General features: G+C 43.1%; 1 protein-coding gene across 1 annotated transcript in view; it reads right to left on the reverse strand.

The window, feature by feature from the left end:
• Positions 1–5,306: 5,306 nt before the first annotated feature.
• LOC126174802 (luciferin sulfotransferase-like) overlaps positions 5,307–18,064 on the reverse strand; it is a 380,096-nt gene continuing 367,338 nt past the window's right edge. Inside the window, exon 7 of the mRNA XM_049921176.1 lies at positions 5,307–6,268. Within this exon, the coding sequence (XP_049777133.1) occupies positions 5,924–6,268 (345 nt within the window). The 3' untranslated portion in view covers positions 5,307–5,923. The remainder of the gene's footprint in view (positions 6,269–18,064) is intronic.

An 18,064-nucleotide genomic window follows, 5' to 3' on the forward strand; every position in this document is an offset into this window, starting at 1 on the left:
AGCTCGCCAGTTCTGATGGAATTCAGGTCTGTCGTTTTGTCGGTAGTTTACACAGTTTCTTTCGTGTCGGTCTCGTGGTGGAGAATTTCTCCCTGAATCGTAACTGCGCGCTGAACTGTTGCGTCTGAAATTATTCTGTCTCCCTTGATAATAATAGTTCTGATTACCATATTGTCTGATTCTATGGTTATCTCTGTCATATTCATTACTACGGAAATGCGATCTGTCTCTGTAACTATTACTCTGCCAGTGGTTGTCATACGGGTGGTGTCTGTTTTGATCACGATTTGCGTTGAAAGAATAGCCTTGTCGTGTCCAGTTATAGTTTCTGTCGTCAGGGAATTGTGACGTATGTGACCTGTAGTGATTGTTTTCCTATTTTCGCATCCCGCGACTGTCTGTGTCAATTTCTAATTCTTGTAAGAGTCCCTGAAAAGCTTCAATGTCGTCTTTGCAACGTCCTGCCAAAATAATATGCCGTAAATGTTCAGGTAATTTGATTAAGCAAATGCGAATGAGTTCTGAGGGGCTGTATGGGTTTGACAGGTACTGATTCTTGTGCAACATGTCTTCAAAATATTTCACAAGACTGGAAAATTCAGATTGTTCGAAATGTTTCATCATTATGATGCCATGTTTTACTCGGTCTTGTGTAGCTTGAGATCAATACGCTGAGAGGAAGGCATGATAAAATTCTCCTTCACTGTGACAATCGTGAATGACCGATCGCATTCTTAACGCTGGTTCATTCTCCAAGTAGCCACACATAAATTCTAACCTGTGCTCCAATGACCAGTTAGGAGGGAAACAATGAGAGAATTGATGGAGCCATGCTTGTGGATGAATGTCGTTGCCAGAATTCTTAAACGTTTTGAATTTACGTGTAGTAATGAACAGCTTATAGTCAAAATCATTGTGTCGGCGAGTAGCATGTCGGACATTGTTACGTCGTGTCGGCGGTTCGATCTCAAAATTCGGTGCACATTGCCAGTTTCGTTCATAACTTCCGCAATGGCCTGTGTTATTATTTTGTGGCTGTTCCGTATTTCTATGTCCCTCTTCCCATATTGGGGTGCGAGTGTCCTCTGAAATATGTAATTCTTGTATTACCTGCGTCAACTGATCTTGTACTTCCCGGATTTCTCTTTTGTACTGCGTATTGATTTGATTTTGATTTTGTTTGAATTTTCTTATTTGTTCATACTCTTCTGTGTCAGTGAAGGCTACGGGTCTTGTGTCATTCAGATCATCATCTACCTTTGTAGATAAGTTAGTGACCTGATCCGAAAGTTCGGCTACTTTGTCCGATAGTGAACACATTTCCTCAGTGTGTTTTTCTGAACCAAGTTTCAGAGTATCCATTTGTGTTGAAATCGAATCTACTGTGTTCTTTAAGTTTTTTTGAGTTTTTGAAAGTTGCGTAACCAAATCGGTAGATGCAACTGAGTCAATTTTAGCTTGCAAGGTCTCATGATTTTCATGAACAATAGTTTGCTGTTCTTTTATGGCTGCTTCGTGATTCTGTAATGCATTTTCATGCCGAGAAAAAATAGGTTGAAAATGCTCACAAATTTGTGTTTTTACGTCGTTACAGACTTTTTGACATTTCGATTCAATGTTATGTAACTCAGTAGTTAAATCTTCACGTGTTTGTTCAAGTGTGGTGTCTAACTTTTTAAGATTTTGTTCCACTGTGTCTAACTTTTTAAGATTTTGTTCCACTGTGTCTAACTTTTGAAGATTTTGTCCCATTGTGTCTAACTGTTGCTGTGTTTGTCTCTGATTTTGTTCCATTTGTTGCATTAGTTGTAATAACAATGCATTAGTGTCTGGAACCTGTTCCTCTACGCTTTTCGGCAGTGCATTTGCACCGGCAACATTCACGTTTTGACAAGCTGAAAATGTGTCTTGACTCATTTGAGAAAACGGTGAGGACCCAAAACCGAAGTCTACAGTATTTGCAGTATTGTGTTCTGTCATTTTGGATTCCTGAGGCGAGCTGTTGCCGACCGATCGATCGATAATGCTTCCCTGTTCACTAATTGTTTCACTGCCTACGCCATTGTTTGCCGCCCACTCCATTTCCCTAAGCACAGTTACCAAATTACTACTTCGAATGTCTGTTAATTCACTACACAGTGGTGCTGATAAGCTACGCTCGTCGTCACTATTATTTTTCAGTTTGCTTTGGAGCCTAGTGTTACGTTTTTCACACGCCATTATTGTCACAATATTTCACACGATAACACAGAAAAGCACAATTTGAAGTGCAAAAATAAGAGAACACATTAACATAGCACTGAACATAATATCTAGTTAATTGCAAGCGTAGCTGCGAAATACTTGGTGCAAATCTACATGCATGCCACAACTGTTTCACAGTACAACAATGAAAAACTACAACTACAAAGGAAATTCTCTCTATAATTACGTGCTAGCAATAAACAAAAGCTACACTAATTACACAAAGTACAAGAAAAAATCAGAAGATTCCAGTGAGGTATCCTAGGCTAAGGGTCGACATATGAAACGTCGCCTTTGAAGAGTTTATACACGACTGTGCTTAACCTGACACACAATATTATTTAGCGCAACGCAATCTGACTTTCAATAATCCCTACAAAAGAATGGCCCTGAGTAACATTAAACTATACCTTTCACAAATCACTTACCTCACAAAAATCTCCGTTACTCGAACTACTGCAATACGGCGAGCGCCACTACTGCCAGCTAAATAAAAGATTCAAACTACGGAAGGCACTAACTACTGATAGGGATAGTTAGCAAATGAAAGATTTTAATAGAGAACAAACACTGTATTTACCTTAATACTCATAATATATATAGCAGTTCATGATAAATTACAAAACTCCGCCATCTCTCTCCCCACATCCACCACTGCTGGCGGCTCACCTCCAACTGCGCAACGCTACGCGCTGTTAACATCCAGCTGCCCCTCTACAATGGCAGACAACAATGCAAACTAGCCACAGACTGCACACAGCACAGCCAGTGATTTTCATACAGAGCGCTACGTAACGTTGGCCCACATCTCGTGGTCGTGCGGTAGCGTTCTCGCTTCCAACGCCCGGGTTCCTGGGTTCGATTCCCAGCGGGGTCAGGGATTTTCTCTGCCTCGTGATGGCTGGGTGTTGTGTGCTTTCCTTAGGTTAGTTAGGTTTAAGTAGTTCTAAGTTCTAGGGGACTGATGACCATAGATGTTAAGTCCCTTAGTGCTCAACGCAACGTTGCCAATAAGAAACATAAACAGCCTAGCTTACAAGGTAAGTGATTCATGACAGGTATAGGTTATTGTTGGTCAGGGCCATTCTTTTGTAGGGATTATTGAAAGTCAGATTGCGTAGGGCTAAAAATATTGTGTGTCAGTTTAGTGATGAGCAGAATAAGTAAAGAGATAACTGTTTGAGTACGTTGAGTTTTGCTCAGCTGTTTGAAAATCAAATGACGTAAGAGGTTTATCAGTACAGTCATTTATAAATTTTTCTACGTGGACGTTACAAACTGTCTCCGACGCAGACCCAGCTTTCATCAACAACACAACAGACCTCCACCTTGTCCTCCGATGAGCTCTCGCTTGACTCCATTGAAGTCGAAAATGGTAACGCCTGGGCTCACGCTGCAGGTCGTCTAGCTATCAGCTGTCTCGAAGTAACCAGTTTGTAACAGTTCGTTGTGACACGGTGGTGCCAACTGCTGCTCAGATTGCTGCTGCAAATGCAGTACTATGTGACGGAGCCATACGCCGAACACGACGGCCTTTCCTCTCGGTATTGCCATGTGCCCGTCCGAAGGCCGGTCCTCTTGCAATCATAAATTCTCGTGATCACCGCTGCCAGCAGTCATGTACGGTGACTACATTCCTGCTAAGTTTTTCTGCAGTGTCGCAGAAGGGACATCCAGCTTCTCGTAGCGCTATTACACGACCTCGTTCAAACTCATCGGAGTGCTGATGACGTCGTTTTTGTCGCCTTAAAGACATTCTTGACTCACATCAACTCACCAGCTCTAATTACTAACCTAACTAACTCTCACGACCGTTTTAGCGTGTATGTAAAACAAAATAGCTACTAGCCTCACTGATATGCGACTGGCGTGAAATTGTAACAGACATCATCTTTCAGATGTTGAAACATGCCTACGAGCTTTCGTTTACGTCGCACAACCACTTCTTGTTGTCGCCATCTTTTCCGTCAGTGTAGCTGCATCATATTCATTGGATTACAATAACAGAACGTTATTAGAAAGTTTCAAGTGTTGTAAATTGCATGTGCAGTGATTTTTATTAGTCAATCCTGAGCGGATATGTGAAATTTTGAGCTCGTAGTATATCCTGAACTACATATATTTATTTCAGATTCTAGTGTCTGACAATAAGTACAGTTTATATGAATACGAAAACGTACAGAAATAAGTACCTTTATAACAAAATTTATTATACCATATTTCGTAAGCTAACTTATCATGAAGATTCATCTATGACAACAACAAAAATTCTCAGAGAAGCTACATAATGAATTAAATTTAAAACTATTTTATGTTAATCTTACTTTATGAAAATTAGTAGGTTTTAGAAAGGCAGTGACCTAAGGAAAGAAAACACAAAGCAGTATAACTCTGAAAGATTACCTCGCCTGTTTCAAACGTACGTAAAAAACGGAAAATTCATTATCTTCAATCACGATATGATTTAGTACTTTATGCATGTTACAGCTTGATATTAGTGGAGCCTCTTTTTCAGACTGTCTTTAGGATACATATGTATGTAAGCAGGACATTTCTTTGTGGAGATCGTAATTGTTCAGGACGTTAGAACGAATAGGGTCAACAACAGCAGACTGGTGCTCACGAAGAAAGTTTTGTTCAACATAAGAGCTGTAATGTTGCCAAAAACTGATTTGCAGATCTGAAATAAGTTCGTGAAATTGTTCATTTTTAGCTCATTAACGTACAACAGTAACCCAGGTAAGATTAAAGTAATAACTAAGTTGTCTGATAAAGATCGAAGTGAAGAGGTACTTGAAATCATGATAGAAGAAATTTTGTTTACGAGCAGTCCATATCTGAAAATGAGGCATATTAACAGGACACGTGCCAAAGCATTCGAGAATCAAACTTCCTGGCAGATTAAAACTGTGTGCCGGACCGAGACTCGAACTCGGGACCTTTGCCTGTCGCAGACAAGGCTCTACTGACTGAGCTATCCAAGCAGGACTCACGCCCCATCCTCACAGCTTTAAATCCGCCAGTACCTCGTCTCCTACCTTGCAGCTGCCCGCGAATGAGTTCGAGTTTCGGTCCGGTACACAGTTATAATCTGCCAGGAAGTTTCATATCAGCGCACACTTCGCTGCAGAGTGAAAATTTCATTCTGCATTCGAGAATCGTTACGAATTCTACTGGAACACGTAGAATGACTGCTGTAACTTAAACAAATGTCGAATGTATTAAGTAAGATGGTAGGCAAATTCACAAGATATTACGAAATAAACAAACACTAAATTAATAATAAGGTAGTGACAGGTTACTTTCTAACTTTCTTACATACTTAATAAACATAGCACTGGTGGAAAAACTCAACTAAAAGCCTGCAACACATCAAAATACAAAACCTTCTGTTTTGATACTTTGAATAAGCCGGTCTCTCTGCCATTTCTCCGTGTGGTACTCGCATGGTATTTCGACGGCGTGACTCGATGTCTTCTTCAACTCAGGGAGAACGACGCGAACAGTCGGCAGAAGAAGCGTTTATTCGGCACGCATCGTATGACAGGGAAGGACTGAAGAATTACACGTTCACATTTCCTTGCGACTTCCATGATTAGACTCAAATAGCGTGCCGTAGTCAACCGCCTAGAGACGTCGTGCGGAGCATATCAGAGGAAACACGAGGTGCCCCACGACGCTACTGGTGACCGCCGGAGACGCCGACCCGGAAGCCCGTGCCCGCCGTCTTCTGCTGGGTCCAGCGGTCGAACTTGTCGACGAAGGCGGCGGGCATCTCCTGGCGCCAGACCCCCGCCTTGCCGCGCCGCATGAACCGCAGCGCCGGGTCGCCACCGTCTGCTCCGCCCGCCGCCGCCGCCGCCGCCGCGACAGGCGACTCAGTAGGGGGGCCCTCCTGGTGGTTCACAGCTGCATTTTCGCGCATCTTGGAGAAGCTCAGGTGCTCGCACAGTGCCGACACCTGCTCATCTGAGAGCTGCCGGCCCATGAAGTCCGCTGTGCGTCTCACGACCGCACTCAAGTCCTATGGGCACAACAACACATTCCACTAGTAAGACAAGCATTTGCAGCCGTAATCTAGGAGCAGTGTTTGAGATAATGTCTTTACGTTTCAGTTCGGTCTTTCGCTCTAAACTATCACAAAGAATGCACTGGCCAAACACAGAGTGCGTAATGACAGCAACATTTTTCTGATATTTTCGAAAAGATATTTTCGCATTTTCACTGCATACAATATGCTTATTTCACTATCTGGACTTCCGCCATAGGCCGTTTTGACTGGAATGCATGAAAAATAAACAGCACTAACAGCAAAATTCAACCAAATAATTCTAGGAAATAAAGCAAATGGAATTAAGGTAAACTGCCTGACTTTTGCTGACGATTTTGCACTACTTTCTGAACATCTGGCACGCGCAGTTGTTCTACTCAAGCTTCTGGAACAAATAAAAAATAACACTGATCTCAAAATTTCAACTGAAAGGAAAAGTTCATGAGAAATATAAAATAAAATGCGTCAAACTTCACAGAAACACAAACAGGTAACACAGGGAGAGTATGTAAATTTAAATATCTTGGAGAAACTATAAAACATAAGCGACTGGAAAATTAGCAGTGGATGTAAAAGTTAACAAAACGTATATAGCACATTGTTTCACAAAGAAAAAAAACTAAAATTCTTTACCAGTTTACTGTCACCAGAATGTTTATACGGATTTGAACGCTTAACAATTAACTGTAAGCTGGACAGAACACTCGCACTTGAAAGATGGACTGTTACAAAAGTAATGCGTGCAACACAAAATACAGATGGCAAGAAAATGAGAAGAAGTGATGAGATCTGCAGAAATATAGGGCAAACATCAGAAGTAATGGTTAAAAGAAGATTGAACTTTTTTTGGGCACCTCTACTAAATTAATGAGAACAAGCGCACGAAACAAATTTGGAAATTTGTGTTAAGGCCTTATGGGATCAAACTGCTGAGGTCATCGGTCCCAAGCCTGCACACTACTGATCTAACTTAAACTAACTTACTCTATGGACAATATGGACAGCACACACACCCATGCCCGAGGTACAGGGTGTTTCAAAAATGACCGGTATATTTGAAACGGCAATAAAAACTAAACGAGCAGCGATAGAAATACACCGTTTGTTGCAATATGCTTGGGACAACAGTACATTTTCAGGTAGACAAACTTTCGAAATTACAGTAGTTACAATTTTCAACAACAGATGGCGCTGCGGTCTGGGAAACTCTATAGTACGATATTTTCCACATATCCACCGTGCGTAGCAATAATATGGCGTAGTCTCTGAATGAAATTACCCGAAATCTTTGACAGCGTGTCTGGCGGAATGGCTTCACATGCAGATGAGATGTACTGCTTCAGCTGTTCAATTGTTTCTGGATTCTGGCGGTACACCTGGTCTTTCAAGTGTCCCCACAGAAAGAAGTCACAGGGGTTCATGTCTGGCGAATAGGGAGGCCAATCCACGCCGCCTCCTGTATGTTTCGGATAGCCCAAAGCAATCACACGATCATCGAAATATTCATTCAGGAAATTAAAGACGTCGGTCGTGCGATGTGGCCGGGCACCATCTTGCATAAACCACGAGGTGTTCGCAGTGTCGTCTAAGGCAGTTTGTACCGCCACAAATTCACGAAGAATGTCCAGATAGCGTGATGCAGTAATCGTTTCGGATCTGAAAAATGGACCAATGATTCCTTTGGAAGAAATGGCGGCCCAGACCAGTACTTTTTGAGGATGCAGGGACGATGTGACTGCAACATGGGGCTTTTTGGTTCCCCATATGCGCCAGTTCTGTTTATTGACGAAGCCGTCCAGGTAAAAATAAGCTTCGTCAGTAAACCAAATGCTGCCCACATGCATATCGCCGTCATCAATCCTGTGCACTATATCGTTAGCGAATGTCTCTCGTGCAGCAATGGTAGCGGCGCTGAGGGGTTGCCGCATTTGAATTTTGTATGGATAGAGGTGTAAACTCTGGCGCATGAGACGATACGTGGACGTTGGCGTCATTTGGACCGCAGCTGCAACACGGCGAACGGAAAGCTGAGGCCGCTGTTGGATCACCTGCTGCACTAGCTGCGCGTTGCCCTCTGTGGTTGCCATACGCGGTCGCCCTACCTTTCCAGCACGTTCATCCGTCACGTTCTCAGTCCGTTGAAATTTTTCAAACAGATCCTTTATTGTATCGCTTTTCGGTCCTTTGGTTACATTAAACCTCCGTTGAAAACTTCGTCTTGTTGCAACAACACTGTGTTCTAAGCGGTGGAATTCCAACACCAGAAAAATCCTCTGTTCTAAGGAATAAACCATGTTGTCCACAGCACACTTGCACGTTGTGAACAGCACACGCTTACAGCAGAAAGACGACGTACAGAATGGCGCACCCAAAGAGTTCGTTGTCTTCTATATCTTTCACATCACTTGCAGCGCCATCTGTTCTTGAAAATTGTAACTACTGTAATTTCGAAAGTTTGTCCGCCTGAAAATGTACTGTTGTCCCAAGCATATAGCAACAAACGGTGTATTTCTATCGCTGCTCGTTTAGTTTTTATTGCCGTTTCAAATATACCGGTCATTTTTGAAACACCCTGTAGGACTCTAACCTCCGACGGGGGGAGCCGCACGGACCGTGACAAGGCGCCCTAGACAGCGCGGCTACCACGTACGGCCGAAACAAATAATCCTGTATTTATGGAAGAAGAAACCGACGACAGCATGGAATACAGAAGTAAGCAAAGAAATAGAAAGGAACAATTGCACAGAATCGTGATTGACAGGCAGAAATCTGAAATTCGGAGCAACATTTACATCTACATCTACATTTACATCTACATCATTAGTCTGCAATTCACACTAAAATGCCTCGCAGAGGGTTCATCGAACCATTTTCATACTACTTCTCTACCATTCCACTCTCGAATGGCGCGTGGGGAAAAGGAACACCTAAATCGTTCCGTTTGAGATCTGCTTTCTCTTATTTTAGTATGATGATCATTTTTCCCTACGTAGTTGGGTGTCAACAAAATATTTTCGCATTCCGAAGAGAAAGTTGGCGATTGAAATTTCGTAAATCTCGCCGCAAAGGAAACCGCCTTTGTTTCAGTGACTGCCACCCCAACTCGTGTATCATATCAGTGACTCTCCCAGCCCTATTGCTCGATAACACGAAACGAGCTGCCCTTCATTGCACTTTTTCGATGTCCTCCGTCAATCCTGCCTGGTAAGGATCCCATACCGCACAGCAATATTCCAGCAGAGGACGGACAATGTGATGTAGGCTGTCTCTTTAGTGGGTTTGTCGCAACTTCTGAGTGTTCTGCCAACAAAGCGCAGTCTTTATTCGCCTTCCTCACAGTGTTATCTATGTGGTCTTTCCAATTTACGTTGCTCGTAATTGTATTTCCTAGGTATTTAGTCTAATTGACAGCCCTTAGATTTGTGCGATTTATCGTATACCCAAAATTTATCGGATTTCTTTTAGTACCCATGTGGATGACCACGCACTCTTCTTCGTTTAGTGGAAATTGCCACTTTTCGCAACATGCAGAAATTCTCTCTAGATCATTTTGTAATTGGAATTGATAGTTTGATGATTTTACTAGACGGTAAATTATAGCGTCATCTGCAAACAATCTAAGGGGGCTGCTCAGATTATCACCTAGATCATTTATGTAAATCAGGAACAACAGAAGGCCTAGGTCACTACCTTGCGGAACGCCAGATATCACTTCTGTTCTACTCGATGGTTTACCGTCTATCACTACGAACTGTGACCCCTCTGAGAAGAAATCACGAATCCAGTCACACAAATGAGACGATATTCCATATGCATGCAATTTGATTAATAGTCGCTTGTGAGGAACGGTATCAAAAGCCTTCTGGAAATCCAGGAATATGAAATCGATCTGAGAGCCCTTGTCGACAGCACTCATTACTTCATGGGAATAAAGCGCTAGCTGTGTAGAACAAGAACGATATTTTCCGAATCCGTGTTGGATATGTATCGATAAGTCATTTTTTTCGAGATGATTTATAATGTGCAGCGAGCGAGGTGGCGCAGTGGTTAGGACACTGGACTCGCATTCGGGAGGACGACGGTTCAATCCCGCGTCTGGCCATTCTGATTTAGGTTTTCCGTGATTTCCCTAAATCGCTCCAGGCAAATGCCGGGATGGTTCCTTTGAAAGGGCACGGCCGACTTCCTTCCCCGTCCTTCCTTAATTCAATGAGACCGATGACCTCGCTGTTTGGTCTCTTCCCCCAAACAATCCAATCCAATTTATAATGTTCGAGTACAGTATACGCTCCAAAATCCTACTGCAAATTGAGGTCAGTGATTTGAGTCTGTAATTCAATGGGTTACTCCTATTTCCTTTCTTGAACATTGACGTGACCTGTTCTGCTTTCCAGTCTCTAGGGACAGACCTTTCATCAAGTGAGTGGTTGTATATGATTGCTAGAAAGGCGCTATTGTGTCTGCATGCTCTGAAAGGAACCTGATTGATATACCATCTGGACCGAAAGACTTGCCTTTATTAAGTGATTTAAGTTGTTTTGCAACACCTAAGATGCTTGATAGGTTCCGGGTAATTACGCCGGATAATATTATAGAAACCGCACAATATTTCAGAGAGACAACTGTCGCGTCGCTGAGAAGCTCGTCAATTAATATGCTGGCTTTCTAGAACAGCGCAGGCGCCAGCGGGGCATATCATCATCGAAGACCAATCGTAGACAGCGTCGAATACCAGAGCCCTCTGCTGGAGAAACGGGTCGCGGTCTGCGGTAGCGCGCCGCGGCGCGGGAAAATGCGGCCGGGAACGACGGACCCCGTTCGCGCGCTCGAGGTGTTGGCGCGCGATTTGAGCATCTGTGCTAAGGCTTCCCATCTGCGTTGACTCGGTGCGGTTGCTAATCTGCGGCTGACAATTCCTTAGTGCCGCCAAGGCTGGCTCCCAGGCTTTGCTCAGGTGAAACCCCGTGTCTCTGTTTATTAGGTCACTGCTTATACGTATTTCGACCGCCTCTTTGATGATGGAGTCCCAGTATGTGGAGGCATGGTAGAGGATCTTGGTTTCTTCATAATTCATGCCGTGTCCCGTGTCAAGGCAGTGTTCAGCAACCGCAGATTTCTCTGGCTGACCCAACCTCGTGAGACGTCGTGTGACGTTTATGTTCGTCGCATCTGTCTTTGACAGTACGACACGTCTGGCCAATATAAGACTTCCCAAATTGGCACGGGATTTTATATATTCCCGGTCTCCTCAGGCCGAGGTTGTCTTTAACAGAGCCCAGCATTGACTGCACTTGTGCTGGAGGCCGGAAAACACATTTAATCCGGTATTTCTTGAAAATTCTGCCCATCTTAAAAGACACGCCACGGACATACGGTAGAAAACCCAACGCCGTGGTGTTCTCTGCCTCTTCAGGCTGTTCTTGAGGTTTGGAGCGTGCTGGTCGAAATACGTTCCGGATCTGCTTCTCGGAGTACCCGTTCGGGGCAAGCACAGAGCGGAGATGGCTAAACTCTGTCGACAAGCTGTCCTGATCTGAGATGGCTCTAGCCCTATGCACTAGCGTCCGTAATACAGCGCTGCGCTGTGGGCGATGATGACAGCTCGTGGCTTGTAAATACAAGTCTGTGTGCGTAGGCTTCCGGAACACACTGTGACCCAATGAGCCGTCTCCTTTTCTACGAACCAAAACGTCCAGAAACGGGAGCTCACCATCTTTCTCTACATCCATGGTGAAACAGATGCTTGGATGGAGGGAGCTCAGATGTTCCAGAAAAGAAGGAAGCGTTGCTGTCCCATGCGGCCATACCACAAACGTATCATCTACATATCTCCAAAAACATTTGGGTTTCAAAACCACCGTCTGAAGTGCTTTGTCCTCGAAATCTTCCATAAAAAGATTAGCTACTATGGGAGACAGAGGTCTACCCACAGCAACACCGTCTTCTCGAAATACTCGTCGTCAAATAAAACGAAACACATTACAATAATATCAGCATACTTCTAACCGAACAAAACATGCATTGATATAACAGATGAAATAGGCCAGCTGATCACTCAGAGTAGACATAATAAACCACTAATTATTGCTGGAGACTTAAATCGCAGAATGGATGTACAAAATTACAAAGCAAAAGTAACAGTGGAAAAGTTGCAGGAAGAAGACTTTATCCTGTTAAACAATTCCAACATTACTACATATATTTCCCACAACGGCAAAAGTACAATAGACATTGCGTTCATATGGGGACCAGTCAGGGGTAATATATCACCTCTCTGGACTGCAGACCACACAACACTTCGAAACATATCCCTCTGGAAATAAATATCCAAGGAGCATGGCGAAAAACGCAAGAAAAGGAGGAAGAAGCACTCTCGAGAACAATAGACGTCGGGAAAGTGGAAGCAGAATCCGATCATATAAAACAAATCGAAATGTTAATAGACAATTCGCGACTAGAGGAAGCAACAGAAGTGATAGGGGAACTGCTAAGACAAGCCGCCAACCCCAGATAGAAAAGAAGAGCGAAAAAATGGTTCGACACAGAGTGTTACAGTCTAAGAAAAGATGTACTAGGAAGCCTATATCAACTACAACAGTGCGCAGAGAACCCTATACTCCTCAGGAATTACGCCGAAAAACGAAGCATCTATAAGAAAACTCTAAAGGAAAAGAAGAGATCATTCTGGGCAAAAGAAGGAAAGAAACTAGTGGAGGATGCCTCAAAAGATCCATATATTGTGCTACGCCCCAGAAAACGAGCGGAAACACATTACATAGACATGAAAATATGGGAAACGCACTTCGACAACGTACTGAATAAGGAAGGACTAAGAGGGAGACCGGACGGCAGAGAGGATACAATGCTGCAAACAACTGTGGACTGGATCCCATTGACCACGGAAGAGATCAAAGATGCCATTAACAGCACCAAGGGTAAAAGAGCTGCAGGCCCTGACAGACTTTATAGCGAATATCTGAAAGACACTGCCCAAATACTAACGCCAATGTCGACAAAACTCTACAATAAGTGTATAGAAACAGCCTCCATTCCGGAACAGTGGAGACCGTCAACAGTAAAAGTGATTTATAAAGGGAAAGGAGACCCCAAGGACCCTAGAAAATACAAAGGCATAGCCCTAGAAAACTTAACTTTCAAAGTGTTCACAAAAATAATAACAGAAAGAATAAAGCAAATAATCGACGAACACCTCCACGAAAGCCAAATGGGATTCAGAAAGGAAAGATCAACTCTGACAGCAATAGAGATCCTGCTAAAGAGCGTATGGGAAGCCCTTGAAGACAGAGACAAGTTCTATGTAGCATTCATAGAGTTTACAAGAGCCTTTGACTTTATAAACAGAAAATTAATGACCAAAAATCTAGAGGAAACCCTGGGAAAAAACAACATCTGGACACGAATTATAAGCACAATACTGCAATGGAACGAAATAACAATATCAGACAATCTCTTTCTATCGGAGCCGATACTCCAATCAAACTGAGTACTACAGGGAGACCCACTGAGTCCTCTGCTATTTATCCTTGTAGCGGAAGAAATTGTAAGGAAGTCTCAAAGGGAGGGTGTAGTCTCATATGCATATGCAGACGATATTGTAATAGGTGCAAAGAATATTGCAAAGTTACAAGAAGCGATAAACGACATGGAAGATTGGTGTGTCGAACACGGCTTCGAAATAAATGTGGCGAAAACAGAAATGATGGTACTCAGAAATGGAGGAAGAACACCTGCATCAGCTGAGATCTTCATACGACAGAGAAAACTGAAGATTGTACCGGACTACAAGTTCCTAGGGGTCACAATACAAACAACTGCAAAATGTTTCACAAAACATGTAACAGAGAAAGCAATGCAAGCAATAACGGCAATACATGAAATACAATACATCAGATCCCTTAGCCTAGAGACACTATTCATAGCCAAAATCTTCCCAATACTGACGTACGGCATAGAAATTATTGGACCACATCTTACAGTAAACAACCTAACAACACTAGAAAGAGTGAAGGCGACCTACATAAAGAAAGCAATAGGAGTGTCCAAAACAACACGATCGAGACTTGGTATACCTGCTGGCGAGGGAACCCTTCCTCATTGAAGACCTTCGGACAATCCTGATACTACCCAATAGCAGCGCCCTGGAAAGTCTACTTAAAACATTGAAGGAAAACAGGGAAGACATACCTCCAGAATTTTACAGCACAGATGCCATGATTGACCGAACATGGACAAAGGAAAACTTCGAAATGAGACACGTGATCACCAGATTGGCAGTCCATGGATTCCACCACCTTATTTGCAACAACATGTCATATTATGAACCAAACGAAATGTGTGAGTGTAAACTGTGTCAGCAAAGTTGCAAACGTTACCATATAGAGCTCTGTACCAAAAGGACACGAACAATAAGTGACTATGCAAATCACAATATGTGAAATTTCTAATTTATCTTATTACTATCACTGTACGTTGAATTTGTATTTCTATTTGGCTGCAATAAACTTATTATTATAAATAAAAAGTAAGTCGAGGTAAGCACGTGTTTGAAAAGGTGTAAGACGTCCTCTTCCAGCTTAGCTCCTATGAGTTGTAATGAGTCCATCAGAGTCACCCGTGTGAACAAAGAAACCACATCGAAATTCACTAGTAAGTCAGTAGATTCAAGGCGCAGGTTCTTCAGTCGCCATATAAAATCTTCTGAGTTTCGAATATGGTGTTCATATTTCCCCACCATGGGCCTCAGAAGAGAAGCCAGATGTTTAGCTAGGTGGTATGTTGGGGCGCCTATATTACTGACGATAGGACGAAGCGGAACATTCTCCTTATGTATCTTTGGCGGGCCATTAAGTCGTGGCGGAACTGGTGCTCGTTCTCTTAAACTCTTCTTCTGATGGTCAGGAAGTTGGCTGGATTTGAGGAGAGTGGATGTCTTCCGTTGTACGGCATCCGTCGGATCTTTCTGGAGACGACGATATGCTGTATCCTGTAGTAAGTCCATCATCTTGCCAAAATAAGATGTAGCAGGCAGGAGAACAGTGGCGTTACCCTTGTCAGCTGGTAAAATTACTGTATCATTGTCTTCTTTTAAAGAACGGAGCGCTCTTCTTCTTTCAATGATGACGTTCTGCTTGGGTGCAGGCACCCTGGTTATTGATCAGCAAGCCTCTCGCCTTCTTTCTTCAGCAGCGTCATTCAGAAGTTTTAAAACACCTTGTTCAACGGCACTGATGAACTCCTTGATGGGCAAGGTCTTGGGAGTAGGCGCAAAATTAATTCCCTTTTCTAACACTGACATTGCAGCGTCACTCAGTGGTTTATCTGTGAGATTAAACACAGTCCGTCTGCTAAATTTCTCTTCTTGCAGTGACCGGTGTGTAAGGCGTTGGAACTTAGAAGTTTGACGCGCCGTGATTTGCTGCCGCGCCCAGTCCGAAAGCGCCCAAGTAGAGCTGTCCACCCACCCCCAGGAATCCGCTGACAGATACGACGAGATCTTCAGATGAAGTGAGAGCAGGCTTCTGGAGACTTGGTCTAATACTCATCTAGTATAACGGATTCTTTCTCTCACCAACATCGCTCAAGCAGGGCACTCAACACTTCATGTAAATAAAGAGCTAATTGTGTTTCACAGGAACGATGTTTTCTACACCCATGTTGACTGTGTGTCAATAGGCCGTTTCCTTCTAGGTAATTCATAATGTTTGAACACAATAAATGTTCTAAAATCCTGCTGCATATCGACGATAACGATCTGAGCCTGTAATTTAGTGATGACTCCTACTACCTTCCTTGAATATTGGTTTGAACTGTGCAACTTTCCAGTCTTCGGGTACGGATCTTTCGTCGAGCGAACGGTTGTATATGATTGTTAAGTATGGAGCTAATGCATCAGCATACTCCGAAAGGAATCTAATTGGCATACAGTCTGGACGAGAAGACTTGCTTTTATTACGTGATTTAAGTTGCTTCACTACTCCGAGGATATTTACTTCTACGTTACTCATGTTCGCACCTGTTCTCAGTTAGAATTCTGGAATATTTACTTCGTCTTCTTTTGTGAAGGCATTTCGGAAGGCTGTGTTTAGTAACCCTGCTTTGGCAGCACTGTCTTCGATAGTATCTCCATTGCTATCGCGCACAGAAGGTATTGATTGTTTCTTGCGGCTAACATACTTCACATACGACCAGAATATCTGTGGATTTTCTGCCAGGTTTCGAGACAAAGTTTCGTTGTGGAAACTGTTATAAGCATCTAGAATTTAAGTCCGCTCTATATTTCGAGCTTCTGTAAAAGATCGCCAATCTTGGGGATTTTGCGTCTGTTTGAATTTGGCGTGTTTGTTTCGTTGTTTCTGCAACAGTGTTCTAACCCGTTTTGTGTGCCAAGGATGATCAGCTAGGTCGTTTGTTAATTTACTTGGTATAAATCTCTCAATTTCTGCCGATACTATTTCTCTGAATTCAAGCCACATCTGGTCTACACTTATATTACTAATTTGGAAGGAGTGGAGATTGTCTCCCAGAAAGGCGTCAAGTGAATTTTTATCTGCTTTTTTGAAGAGGTATATTTTTCGCTTATATTTCGAGGATTTATTGATTACAATATTCAATTTCACTACTACAACCTTGTCTTCACTAATCCCTGTATCGGTTTTGATGCTCGTTATTAACTAAGGATTATTTGTTGCTAAGAGGTCAAGTGTGTTTTCACAACCGTTTACTATTCGCGTGGGCTCATGAACTAACTGCTCGAAATATTTCTCTGAGAAAGCGTTAGGTACAATTTCGGATGACATTTTATGCGTACCTCTGGAATTAAAAATGTATTTTCGCCAACATATCGAGGGTAAATTAAAGTCACCACCAACTATTGTCATGGGAGTCGGGTACTTGTTTGAGATCAAACTCAAGTTATCTTTGAACCTTTCAGCAACTGTATCATCTGAACTGGGAGGTCAGTAAAAGGATATTTTATTCGGTTGCCAACAATGACCTCTGCCTAAACTAATTCACAGGAAGTGTCTACTTCAATTTCGCGACAAGTTAAACTATTTCTAACAGCAACAAACACGCCACCGCCAACCGTGTTTAGCCTATCCTTTCGGAACACCGTTAGGCTCTTCGCAAAAATTTCGGGTGGGCTTATGTCCGGCTTTAGCCAGCTTTCAGTTCCTATAACGATTTGAGGATCAGTGCTTTCTATTAGCGCTTGGAGCTCTGATACTTTCCCAACATAGCTACGACAACTTACAACTGTTATACCAGTGGTTCCTGTATCTACGTTCTTCATGTGTTCAGCCTGCACGCTTTGTGACTGAAGCCATTCTTGTGTTTTCCCGAGACCTTCTAACCTAAAAAACCACCCAGTCCACGCCACACAGCCTCTGCTACCCGTGTAGCCACCTCCTGTGTATAGTGGACAACTGACCTATTCAGCAGAACCCGAAACCCAACCACCCTTTGGCGCAAGTCGAGGAATATGCAGCCTACAAGGTCGCAGAATCGCCTGAGCCTCTGATTCACACCCTCCACTCGGCTCTGTACCAGAGGTCCGCAAACGGTCCTGTCGACTATGCTGCAAATGGTCAGCTCTGCTTTCATCTTGCATGCACGACTGACAGCCTTTACCACTTCTGTTAGCCGCTCGAAACCAGAGAGAATGTCTTCTGATCCAAAGTGACACACATGATTGGTACCAACGTAAGCAACCACCTGCAGTTGGCTGCACCCTGTGCTCTTCATGGCATT

The sequence above is a fragment of the Schistocerca cancellata genome, chromosome 3 (genome assembly GCF_023864275.1).
Source record: "Schistocerca cancellata isolate TAMUIC-IGC-003103 chromosome 3, iqSchCanc2.1, whole genome shotgun sequence".
In the NCBI taxonomy this organism is placed as follows: Eukaryota; Metazoa; Arthropoda; class Insecta; order Orthoptera; family Acrididae; genus Schistocerca; species Schistocerca cancellata.